This window comes from Pan paniscus, chromosome 9, assembly GCF_029289425.2.
Source record: "Pan paniscus chromosome 9, NHGRI_mPanPan1-v2.0_pri, whole genome shotgun sequence".
Classification (NCBI taxonomy): Eukaryota; Metazoa; Chordata; class Mammalia; order Primates; family Hominidae; genus Pan; species Pan paniscus.
The window spans coordinates 11,369,273-11,382,599 of NC_073258.2; the positions used below are offsets into that span (position 1 = coordinate 11,369,273).

The 13,327-nt window shown below is 42.9% G+C and overlaps 1 protein-coding gene across 1 annotated transcript; it reads right to left on the minus strand.

Moving 5' to 3' along the window:
* Window positions 1-3,333: 3,333 nt before the first annotated feature.
* Window positions 3,334-7,121, minus strand: ASCL3 (achaete-scute family bHLH transcription factor 3). Its single transcript, XM_034932110.3, has one exon. The coding sequence runs from the start codon at window positions 4,362-4,364 to the stop codon at window positions 3,819-3,821; it is 546 nt and encodes a 181-aa protein (XP_034788001.1). The 5' UTR covers window positions 4,365-7,121; the 3' UTR covers window positions 3,334-3,818.
* Window positions 7,122-13,327: the final 6,206 nt, after the last annotated feature.

Genomic DNA, 13,327 nt, shown 5'->3' on the forward strand with positions numbered 1-13,327 from the left:
CTCAAGGGATGCTTTTGCCTCAGTCTTCCAAGGAGCTCGGACTACAGCCATGCACCCCCACACCCAGCTGAAAATAGGTTCTCGGTGACAGTACTGAGTCCTGCCTGCAGGCAGTGCTGCTACTCTAGGCCTCAGCTGTGTGAGCCAGTAATTCCCCTTATTGATTATGCCACTCTGGATTGGGCTGTTTCTTACTTGCAACCAAAAGCCTCTTAACTGATGACTGCCCTCCCGAAGCATCACTTCATAGTCAGGAGAATGACTGCTGCCCAGGACCGTATACCAAGGTGGAGTTATTTGGCACACAAAGAGTCTAAGAAAGACCCATGGCCAGGCGCGGTGGCTCATGCCTGTAATCCCAGCACTTGGGAGGCCAAGGCAGGTGGATCACGAGATCGAGACCATCCTGGCTAACACAGTGAAACCCCGTCTCAACTAAAAATACAAAAAATTAGCTGGGCGTGGTGGCACACGCCTGTAATCCCAACTACTCGGGAGGCTGAGGCAGGAGAATCGCTTGAACCAGGGAGTCAGAGGTTACAGTGAGCTGAGGTCGTGCCACTGCACTCCAGCCTGGGTGACAGAGACAGACTCTGTCTCAAAAAATAAAAAAGAAATTAAAAAATACCCACGAAGTCTCTGGCAGTGAAAGAATGATTCTTGAATGAGACAGTGGGATTCCAGTGGAGGAGGGGAAAAGGAGAATATTCCAGTTTAGGTAGGAAGTAAGAGAGAAGAGAGAAGGATACATTTGCAAGACTGTGATTTTCTGTTTGGGGGAAATGGGTTCAGCACGTGCAAAATCACATTGAACTTGCTTAGGAGTCACATTAAAGCAGACTCACATCAGAGTTTGGGTGTGAGAGTAATTCTGCTTATAGATTACAGAGGCATCATCGCTAATCCCATCAGATGTTATCTTACATATAGGAAAAGGCCAAAACTCGGGTCATTTATCTTTTAAGGAATGTAGTGACTCAGGCAGGAGACGACGGGGTGGAGGAGGGAGAGGGGCGTGTACTCTGTCCTGCCGTGTCTTCAAAGCTTCTTTCTGAAGAGCGAAAGAGCTGCCTGAGGTAAGAGTCAGGGGCTTTGTGAAATGTTGCTGGCAAGGAGAAATGAGAAAACACGGCTTCTTATGTTTGCTGCTTTGTTTTGCAGTAGGGAGCTTTGAAAACTAAGCTGATAAATTTAAACAAGGTGGCGTTCAGAAGGAAGTCATCAGGCAGCTTAAGCGATGAAGTGACATGAAATACTTTCAGAGAGAGTGAGGGTGGAGCCTGTTGAGAACGCATCCCAAGAGGCCAGACAGGAGACTGCTACCAATAACCCAGACACAGGTGACGGGATTGGAATAAGAAAACAGTGACAACAGATATTCACCGACACCTTCCTGATTTGAGGCTCTTTGCTGGGTACTAGGAATAGAAGATGAATAAGGCTGGATGAATTATCTTCAAGGAGCTTGCAGTCTACTGAAGAAGACAGAGACAGGTGTGTAAAGTGTCTAAAGATAGCAGGATAGCAACCACAAGAGAAATATTTATACAAAATAAAGGAAGATGTAACGGCTAGGATAGGAAGTTGGAGAGGACTTCATAGAGGCATAGCAGTGGAGAGGAGTGTGATAGACAGTGTGGGAATCATAGAGGCATAGCAGTGGAGAGGAGTGTGATAGACAGTGTGGGAATCATAGGGGCATAGCAGTGGAGAGGAGTGTGATAGACAGTGTGGGAATCATAGAGGCATAGCAGTGGAGAGGAGTGTGATAGACAGTGTGAGAATCATAGGGGCATAGCAGTGGAGAGGAGTGTGATAGACAGTGTGGGATAGGTCACTGACTGGGCCTTGGGACAGATGGGACCTGGGAGTTAAAGGAGAAGGAAGAGCTGAAGCTGGCCATGGAAGCAGAAATAGACACATTTTGAAGGCAGACCCCAAGATACGGGGCAGGGACTGTCCTTCCCAGGTATGAAGGAAAGGCCTGGCAGCTCCAAGTTTTCTAGCTTAGAGAACCTAGAGAATGGTGATGCTATGGACAAAACAAGATAATGATAATAATAATCAGTAATGATGGCCAGCCACAGTGGCTCACACCTGTAATCCCAAGATTTTAGAAGGCAGGGGTGGGAGGATTGGTTGAGGCTAGGAGTTCGAGACCAGCCTGGGCAACATAGCAAGACCCCATCTCTAAAAAAAAATGTTTTTGGCTGGGAGTGGTGTCTCATGCCTGTAATCCCACCACTTTGGGAGGCCGAGGCGGGTGGATCATGAGGTCAGGAGTTCAAGACCAGCCTGGCCAACATAGTGAAACCCCATCTGTACTAAAAATACAAAAAAAATTAGCTGGGTGTGGTGGTGGGTGCCTGTAATCCCAGCTACTCGGGAGGCTGAGGCAGAGAATTGCTGGAACTCAGGAGGCGGAGGTTGCAGTGAGCTGAGATTGCATCACTACACTCCAGCCTGGGCAACAGAGTGAGACTCCATCTCAAAAAAAAAAAGTTTTTAATCATTATGAATACTTATTACATGTCAAGGTCTGTTAATCATCATCATAAACACATGGGAATTGCTGTTGTTGTTATTCTCATTTTGTGGAGAAGAACCGAGACATAGAGAAGAGGTAGCAGAGTTATACTGCAGATACAGGTCTGGTCTCGCTCTGTCGCCCAGGCTGGAGTGCAGTGGCGTGATCTCAGCTCACTGCAAGCTCCGCCTCCCGGGTTCACGCCATTCTCCTGCCTCAGCTTCCCGAGTAGCTGAGACTACAGGCGCCCTCCACCAGGCTGGCTAATTTTTTGTATTTTTAGTAGAGACGGGGTTTCACCGTGTTAGACAGGATGGTCTCGATCTCCTGACCTCGTGATCCGCCTGTCTCGGCCTCCCAAAGTGCTGGGATTACAGGCGTGAGCCACTGCACCCGATCTTCTTTTCTTTTTTTTTTTTTTTTTTTTTTTTGAGATGGAGTCTCGCTCTGTCACCCAGGCTGGAGTGCAGTGGCGCGATCTCGGCTCACTGCAAGCTCTGCCTCCTGGGTTCACGCCATTCTCCTGCCTCAGCCTCCTGAGTAGCTGGGACTACAGGAGCCCGCCACCATGCCCGGCTAATTTTTTGTATTTTTAGTACAGACGGGGTTGACCGCATTAGCCAGGATGGCCTCAATCTCCTGACTTTGTGATCCGCCCGCCTCGGCCTCCCAAAGTGCTGGGATTACAGGTATGAGCCACCACGCCCGGCCACAGCTCTGCCTTCTTAGACCCTATACTAAGCTGCCTGAAGAAGTCTGCATGCAGGAAAATGATGCATCTGAAATAATTTCAAATAACAACAAGGTTTTGTAAACTACTTTCGCTTTAGCCCCAAGACACTTTCCCATGGTGGTGACTTCTTGTCAATCCCCAATAAATAAAAATCTCCAAATGTTGACAAATGAAGAGAAGTTCATTGTGATTGCTCAGCACGACGCTTCAGCGAAGTGACGACCGGCATCAGGTAGTTAGCAGTCACGCTTCACAAGCTTCCGTGAGAGTTTCTCACAGCTCAGCCTCTGGCCAAGCATGTGAGAAGAGCAGGGTGAGACATGCAGAGACTCTGGGGCCCCCTGCTCCCCTAGAGTTCGTGAAAGAAGCAGAGCAGCTCCTCAACCTACATGAGATCATGTTTAGTACAATTGAAACCCAAGCGAGTAATACCCAGCATAGGTTAGCATTTGAGCTATTTCCTGCCCACATGGAAATTACATTTAGGAAAAACTATTGAATGATGCCGTAAGAGACCCCATTTTGTGATATTATTCATTTCTATTTGGAAACAGCAACTCAAACAATTCTGAACATAGGGTCAGCATGGTGGCTGGTGGTTGCTATCATGGAGGAAACTTTTCCAGGGTTATTCTTGGTCTCAACTTTATCAGGGTACAGAAGAGACTGCAGGTAGTTAATGTACTTGATCGCAGCTCTGAGGGTTTCCACTTTGCTGAGTCGCTTCTCCAAATACTCCTCTGGCAGATGATGGCGGAGCTGGGCGTAGCCTTCATTGACACATTTCACCCGCTGCCTTTCCCGCTCATTCCTTTTCCGGATGAAGGCTGGCCGGTAGGAGTACTCGCACCCTCTGTAATTTGGATAAGGCATCGGGAAAGAGAAGGGGCAGGGTTCACTGTAATTTCCCAGGATAAGGGAGTCGCTGGGAAAAGGCAGCAGTGGCAGCTCCTCAGAGTAAGGGGATGACACCGGGGCCTCTGGGTGCACGTGGAAAGTGACCATGGGCTCCAGATAGAAGGACCTGGTCAGTGGCAAGCGGGCAGAATCGGGGAAGATAGGAAGTTTGTCAGGTAGACTAGAGTTGCCTCTGTTGTCCATCATTTCCTCTTTAACCTGCAAACATAACCAAGTTTAACAATGTGGTCAGATAGAGAGCAGATATGATCTACTTTCTTGGAGATCAATGTTTTATTTTATTTTATTTTTCGAGATGGAGTCTTGTTCTGTCGCCCAGGCTGGAGTGCAGTGGCGTGATCTCGGCTCATTGCAACTTCCGCCTCCTGGGTTCAAGCAATTCTCCTGCCTCAGCCTCCTGAGTAGCTTGGGATTACAGGCGTCTGCCACTGCACCCAGCTAATTTTTGTATTTTTAGTAGAGATGGGGTTTCACCATGTTGGCCAGGATGGTCTCGATCTCTTGACCTCGTGATCCGCCCGCCTCGGCCTCCCAAAGTGCTGGGATTACAGGTGTGAGCCACCACGCCCGGCCGGAGATCAATGTTTTAAAGACTTTTCTGCTTTGATGACCAATTTCTGAGCTCATGTGGACAATGAGATGGTGTTATAATATTCTGTGTGTAGTAAGAGGATTTTTGATGGTACACAGAAACAGCACTAAATAACATTGAATCGCCTTATGAGAAAGTTATTCTCCTTCCGTTCTTTTTCAATCCTTGTGGTTATAAAGATACAACCTTAGTCTGCTGAGAATGTGTCTTCCACACCACACCACTAGAATTCTTTTTTTTTTTTTTTTTTTTCCTTTGAGACAGGGTCTGGCTCTGTCACCCAGGCTGGAGTGCAGTGGTGTGATCATGGCTCACTAGAGCCTTAGCCTCCCAGGTTCATCAATCCTCCTGCCTCAGCCACCTGAGTAGCTGGGACCATAGGTGGCCATCACCACGCCTGGCTAAGTTTTGTATGTTTTTGTAGAGACAGGGTCTTGCCATGTTGCCCAGGCTGGTCTCAAATTCCTGAGCTCAAGCAACCCGCCTGCCTCAGCCTCTCCAACTGCTGGGATTACACACAGGGAGCCACCGTGCCTGGCCTAGAATGCTTTCTAATCCTCCTAAGATCAAAGCCTTCAACAAGCAATAGCGTCTAGTTAGAATTCAGTGTCTTTACTAACTTCTATTTATTGTGAGTTCTAGTAATTTCACATTTATGGTAGCGACATAAAGTTCCTTTTTTTTTTTTTTTTTGAGACAGAGTCTCGCGTTGTTGCCTGGGCTGGAGTGCAGTGGCACGATCTCGGCTCACTGCAACCTCTGCCCCCCGGGTTCAAGTGATTCTCCTGCCTCAGCCTCCCAAGTAGCTGGGATTACAGGTGCCCGCCACCACGCCCAGCTAATTTTTTGTATTTTTAGTAGAGACGGGGTTTCATTATGTTAGCCAGGCTGGTCTCAAACTCCTGACCTCATGATCCACCCACCTTGGCCTCCCAAAGTGCTGGGATTACAGGTGTGAGCCACTGTGCCCGGCCATAAGGTTTGTCTTAAAACTAAATCTACTTGAGTAAGAAACGTGATTTGATTTAAAGACAAAGAGTGAGTAAATAATAGTACAGGTGGAACAAAGATATAATGGTGATCGTGAAGACATGTGCAAATAAAAAAAGTGTGGGAAAGGCTGAAACACCAAGATACTCAAATATATGCAAGGGAAATTATGAATTAGTTAATGATCATGCAACCTCAGAGGCATAGCCTTCTTAAAGAATACCTGATGTGCTAGAGGCAAAACCAAAAATGCAAATAAAAAAGGAATCATTTGCTCTTAAATGTTCACTATGGGACTCCTTTAGGTGAGAAACTCCTACACATTTAAAACATAGTCAATACACAAGTTTTTACATATGTAGAACTGTAAATATATTGAGTAAAGTGCAGCTATGTTTAGGTTTTTAGATTTTTTTATTTATTTTATATTTTTATTTTTAGAGGTGGTGTTTTGTTCTGTCAGCCAGGCTGGAGTGCAGTAATGTGATCATGGCTTACTGCAATCTCAAACTGCTGGGTTCAAGTGATCCTCCTACCTCAGCCTTCTAAGTAGCTAGGACTGCAGGTGTGCACTACCATGCCTGGCTTTTTTTTTTTTTTTTTTTTTTTTTTTTGTAGAGATGGGGTCTTGCCTTGATGCCCAGGCTGATTTTAAACCTCCTAGCTTCAAAAGATCCTCCCACGTCAGCCTCCCACAGCACTGGGATTACAGGCATGAGCCACTTCACCCAGCCTATAATTAAGTTTTGTTGGTTTTTGAGTGTGTGTGTGTTTGTAGAACTCAAGGATGAAGCAGTACAACCCAAGAGGTTCCACAGCAACGCATTTCTTCTTTGTGAATAGGTCTATATCCTTCTCCTGTTTTAAACTACTGTTACTTTTTGCCTTTGCCTGTAATCACGTAGCAACAACAGATTTTACAGAGGCACTGCAGTGTAACCGGTTAACTTGGAGGCGGGGGGAGAAAGAGCTTGTTCTCTCAGTCATAACACTCTCAGGTTTCAATATGGCCTTAGCCCTTCCTAGCTATGTGTCCTTAGGCAAGTGTCTTAACCTCTCTGAGCTTTCGCTTTCCCCATGTCCAAATGAGCTACTAACTATTCTGCAGGGTGGTTGTGAGGATAAAGTGAAAAAACTACAGTTGACCCTCCATGTTGGTGAGCTCCACATCTGTGTATTCAACCAACTATGGGTGGAAAATATTCAGGGGGAAAAAAGGGATGGCAGCGTGGGTACTAAATAAGTACTGACATTTTTTCTTGTCATTATCCTCTAAACAATACAGTGTAACAACTATTTGTATAGAATGTGCATTGCATTAGGTATTATAAGTAATCCAGAGATGATTGAAAGTGTTTGAGAGGGTGTGTGTAGGTTCCATGCAAGTGCTACGTTATTTTCTGTAAGGGAGTTGGACCTCTGTGGATTTTGTTATCTGAAGGGGAGTCCTAAACCCAACCCCCCAGGTACAGAGGAGTGACCGTGCCTATAATGCACCCAGCATTTGCCTCTTTCCTTTCTTTAGAGATGAATGAATCCTTATGTAGCGTTCCTTTCTAAACTGCACCTTATAGAAAACCTGGTTTATGTTTTCCTTAACACTGTAGAGTCACAACACTGATCTATCCTAAACACACGTGTTGAGAGATGAGGAACATACCTAAAATGGAGAAGGGAAAGCAGCTTGAAGTCTAATTGTGGGCCTCCATCAAAGAAGGAAATATGGTGTTAATTTCTCAGCAGGTTGATTTTTCAGCATCTTTAGGAGTGAGGGGTTATTATCTGTGCTTGGCATACTAAACACACACACACATACACACACACACACACACACACACACCCCAGTCCTAATGTTTAGGGCAAGATTAGATAATATTGGCACTTGTTTCTCTACCTGAATACAGCAAAAACTCAGCAGGCTGCACTGTGTAGTGGGAAGAGCAGCCCCTAAGACCAGAATTCAAGTATGAAGGTCAGGGGACTAGGGAAACAGCAAGGGCAGCAGGGGCAGGGGTGCCGGGAGGGAGGAGTGGCCAGGGTTAAAGGGTTACAGTAAGTCATGGTGAAAGAGGCTGGAAAAGAAGTCAATGCCAGGAAAAGCTCTTCTTAAAAGCGTCGGGGCGGGGGGATGAGATAAGTGGGATAGGTCCAATTAAAAATCGAAACAGAGGAACAGGAAACGAAAGATTCCAAATTACTGACCAAATGACCTAAGATAACTAACAAAACAAAAATCTCTGGAAAACTAAAAACTAGCCAGGATTCTGTCAAAAAGAAAAAGTTACTGAGAGAAACAAGTTAGGAAATTCCCAAGCCAGGAATTCTAGAGGGTAAGAGAGAAAGAACGGGTATGGCGGAAGCTGCAAAATGGTGGCAAATGGGTGTGGAGCCCGTATTACTGCACTTCCGACAACAGCAGAGCCATATTGTTGCCTGTAGTTAACAAGCTGGAATTAACAGGCTACCAAAAAGTAAAGCAGATGTCATCAAACCTAACTATACAAAAATCGTTCTTTTGGTGATGGTTTTACCCTAAAAGACCATTTAAACAATATCTTAAATCTTGACCCAGATGAAATCTGAGTAATTTGTATATGCCACAAGTAATTAAAACTTTCTAGGTTTTAACAATACTTTTCGTAATTCTTGAAAAAAGAGCATGGTGTCTCTGGAGGCACATGGATGAGAAGTTTTTTTCTGTTGAGCATTTCCAATAAGTTCACCAATCAATGTACTAGCATTTAAATATGATCACCTTTTATTCAAAGAAGAAAATTTAAGGCAAGAGTAAGAAAATGAAATAAAATGCAGCAACAAGGAGAATCAAGATAGAAAGCCTAGTGGGGTCTGGATGTGTTTGTAGGAATTGAGTATAAGTTTTTAAAAGAAAGCAACACAGATTGGTAGTGCTGGGGCTCCATGGTTCCAGATACAGACACAGCTAACAAACACACCTATGTGGGGAAAATCTCAGATTCTGCCTGAGAGCGATTCTGGGAAATAAATGATGAGGTCTTAATGATAAAATTGGAAGAGATTCTGGATGCTCTGCTGAGCATGAAAGCTTCACATTTCAGAGATAGAAAAGATAGGTAGCATGTAAAAAATAAAAAGCTACAACTGCCGATATGATTGAATTATGGAATGTTAGAGCTAGAAGGAAACTTAAAACCTCCTCATAGGTTGTGATATGTTGCTAAGGTTACAAAGCTAGGAGCAGAGCAGGGGCCAGAACCGAGTGTCCCGACTTCCAAATCAGAACTCCTTCTGCTCTTCTAGATGATTTAATTGCCAGCAAAACCTGGATCTTCCATTATATGGGGAATAATTGGTAGTTTGAAATAATGGAATAATCCGATAGCTGACAAAATTCAGTATTTATCAACTGTACCTAGGGATTTTCTTAAAAATCATGTTCTTATTCTTCCCCACGGGCCACTCTGGAGAATAGTCTCTTACCTGAGTTTTGTCGTCAGGATGCTGTATTTTGGGCTGAGTTGGACTTAACCTGATTTATAGGTGATCATTTAATAACAATATGCAAAGTAGCTTACAGTTAAACAGAACTGCTCAGTTCTGGTTTGGCTGTTTTTCCTATCTAATGTGTAGATATGACAACAGATAACCATACTAAATAGAAAGGTGTGCTTACAAAACTGGATACTTGTAACAAATTCTTTTGTTTAAAGAATGTCCCCCATTCTTCTGGGTTATATGATATTATATCAAAATTATTTATGGAGCAATAGACTCATAATGTGCAAATATTGGCCAGTATTCTTTCAGATAGAGATTAAGGCCAGAACTAGGAAGGTCAATACGAACTTACATCTTTTTTTTACTTTTTATTTTTTTAAAGCCAGTCGGATTTAGCAGTGGGGACTTTAGTGACACAAATGTGGATGTTAAATTCTGATAACCCAGTATCATAGGAACTAGCCAATACCTTTTTCTTAAATAGCCATTTTATTTTTTCTTCTTAAGTATACTTTTATCTTTTTAAAAATATAAATATTAGAAGCATTCCTTCTCTCCTTATTTATTTAGAGACAAGATCTCACTCTGTAGCCCAGGCTGGAATGCAGTGGCATGACCACAGCTCATTGCAGCCTCCACCTCCCGAGCAGCTGGGACTACAGGTGCGAGCCAACCTGCCTGGCTAATTTTTGTATTTCTTATAGAGATGAGGTCTTACCTTGTTGCCTGGCTGGTCTTGAACTCCTGGTCTCAAGAAATCCCACCCAAAGTGCTGGAATTATAGACTGCTGCACCATGCCGAGTTTAATTTTTTTTTGAGACAGAGTTTTGCTCTTTTGCCCAAGCTGGAGTGCAATGGCGCGATCTTGGCTCACTGCAACCTCTGCCTCCAGGATCAAGTGATTCTCCTGCCTCAGCCACCCAAGTAGCTGGAATTACAGGTGTGCACCACCACACCCAGCTAATTTTGTATTTTTAATAGAGATGGGTTTTCATCATGTTGGCCAGGCTGGTCTCGAACTGCTGACCTCAGGTGATCCGCCCACCTTGGCCTCCCAAAATGCTGAGATTATAGGCATGAGCCACCATGCCCAGCCCCAACTTTAATTTTTAAAGCAATTGTAGGTTCACAGAAAAATTGAACACAAAGTAGAGCTAATTCTCATACACTCCCTGCCCCCACGTGTGCATGGCCTCCTCTGCTATGAACATTCCACATCATTATGGTACTGTGTTAGAACTGATGAACCTGCATTGATACATAATCACCCAAAGTCCATAGTCTACATTAGGGCTCACCCTTGGTGTTATACATTTACATTCTGTGGGTTTTGACAAGTATATAATGACATGTATTCACCATTGTGGTATCACAGAATAGTTTCACTGCCTAAACATCTTGTGCTCTGCCTATTCATCCCTCCTCCTTCTCTAACCCCTTGCAACCACTGATATTTCTGTCTCCATGGTTTTGCCTTTTCCACAATGTCAGATAGTTGTTAATTATGCATATAGCATTTTCTTTCTTTTTTTTTTTTTTTTGAGATGGGAGTCTCACTGCGTCGCCCAGGCTGGAGTGCAGTGGCACAATCTCAGCTCACTGCAAGCTCCGCCTCCCGGGTTCATGCCAGTCTCCTGCCTCAGCCTCCCTAGTAGCTGGGACTACAGGCGCCTGCCACCACGCCCAGCTAATTTTTTTTTTGTATTTTTAGTAGCGACGGGGTTTCACCGCGTTAGCCAGGATGGTCTCGATCTCGTGACCTCATGATCTGCCTGCCTAGGCCTCCCAAAGTCCTGGGATTACAGGTGTGAACCACCGCGCCTGGCCGCATATAGCATTTTCAGATTGGCTTCTTTCACTTAGTAGTGTGCATTTAAGGTTCTTCCATGTCTTCTCATGGCTTGAAAGCTCATTTCTTTTTAGCGCTGAATATTCCGTTGTCTGGTTGTATCACAATTTGTTTATCCGTTCACCTACTAAAGGAAATCTTAGTTGCCTCCAAATTTTGGCACTTATGAGTAAAGCTGCTATAAACATCTGCATGCAGGGTTTTGTGTGGACATGATTTCAACTCATTGGGTAATTATTATGGAGCACAATTGCTGGACCATATAGTAAGGGTATGTTTAGTTTTGTAAGGTTGCTGTACCATTTTGCATTCCCACCAGCAATAAAAGAAAGTTCCTGTTGCTCCACATCCTTGAGAGCATTTGGTGTTATCAGTGTTGTAGATTTTGGTCATTCCAATAGGTGTGTATTGGTATCCCATTGTTGTTTCAGTTTGCATTTCCCTGATGACATATGATGTGGAACATCTTTTCATATGCTTATTTGCCATCTGTATCTCCTCTTTGGTGAGGTGTCCAGGACTTTTGCCCATTTTTAAATCAAATTTTTTGTCCCTTATTGTTGAGTTTTAAGTATTCTTTGTATATTTTAGATAGCAGTCCTTTATCAGCTATGTAATCACCACCGTCTAGATCTTCTCCTGTGTTATCTTCTGAAAGTTTTGTAGTTTTGCATTTTACATGTAGGCCTATGATCTATTTTGAGTTAATTTTTGTGAAGGGTATAGGGTATGTAACTAGATTTCTTTGCATGTGGATGTCCAGTTGTTCCAGCACCATTTGCTGAAAAGACTATCTTTTCTCCATTGTATTGCTTTTGCTCCTTTGTCAAAGATCAGCTGACTGTATTTATATGGGCCTATTTCTGGGTTCTCTATCCTGTTCCACTGATCTGTCTTTTTTGCCAGTAGCATACTGTCATGATTACTGTAGTTTTGTAGTAAGTCTCAAAGGTAGTGTTAGTTTTCTGACTTTGTTGTTCTCCTTTAATATTGTGTTGGCTATTCTGTCTTTGGCCTTTTTATAACCTTTAGAATAAGTTTAATATCCACAAAATAACTTTCTGGGATATTGATTGGGATTGCATTGAATCAATAGATCAAGTTGGAAAGAAGCGCCATCTAAACAATATTGAGCCTTCCTATTAATGAATATGAAATATATCTTCATTTGTTTAGTTCTTTGGTTTATTTAATCAGTTTTGCAGTTGTCCTCATATAGATCTTAGATACATTTTACTAGGTTTATACCTAAGTATTTTATTTTGGGGGTGCTACTATGAATAGTATTGTTTTTAATTTCAAATTCCACTGTTTGTGGCTGATATATAGGAAAACGGTTGACATTTTTTAGAGACAGGGTCTTGCTGTGTTACCCAGACTGGAGTGCAGTAGCTATTCATGCAGCAATCATAGCTCACTGCAGCCTCAAAACTCCTGGCTTCAAGTAACCCTCCTGCTTCAGCCTCCTGAGTAGCTGGGACTACAGATACATGCCACTGCACCTGGTTTGATTGACTTTTGTATACTAACCTTGTATCCTGCAAGCCTTTATAATCACTCATTAGTTCTATTATTGTTGTTGTCAATTCTTCTGGGTTTTCTACATAGACAATCATTGCATCAGTAAACAAAGACATTTCTATTCCTTCCTTCCCAATATTTATACCTTTTATTTCCTTTTCTTGTCTCCCTGCATTGGCTAGGACTTCCAGTACAACTAGGACTTCCAGTGCAATGTTGAAAAGGAATAGTAAGAGAAGACATCCTTGCCTTATTCCTGATCTTAGTGGGAAAGCTTCTAATTTCTCATTATTAAGCATATGATGTTAGCTGTGGTTTTTTTGTTAGCTCATTTCTTTATCTAGTTGAAGTTCTCTATTCCTAGTTTCCTGAGAATTTTTATCATGAATGGGGTTATTTTGTCAAATGCTTTTTCTGCTATTGATAAAATTCATGTAATTTTTCTTCTTTAGAAATGTTATTTTCAAATGTTGAACCAGCTTTTCATACCTAGGATAAATCCCACTTGGTCATGGTTGAAATTAAATTTTTTAATACTAACAATAAAATTGATAATTTATATATTTATAGGTGCTTAAAATTTTACTAAACCCCAAAACCCCATTAATGGCTCCTAAAACCTCACTTTTATGAATTTAATTCTGATTTTTTTGGGCCAAGAATTTCTCAGAACAAGTACTCCTTCAGGAATTTGAAATCTCCCAATTTATCAAAATATT

Coding starts and splice junctions, on each gene's coding strand:
- ASCL3 (XM_034932110.3), bottom strand. CDS start 4,364: ATGATGGACAACAGAGGCAACTCTAGTCTACCTGACAAACTTCCTATC.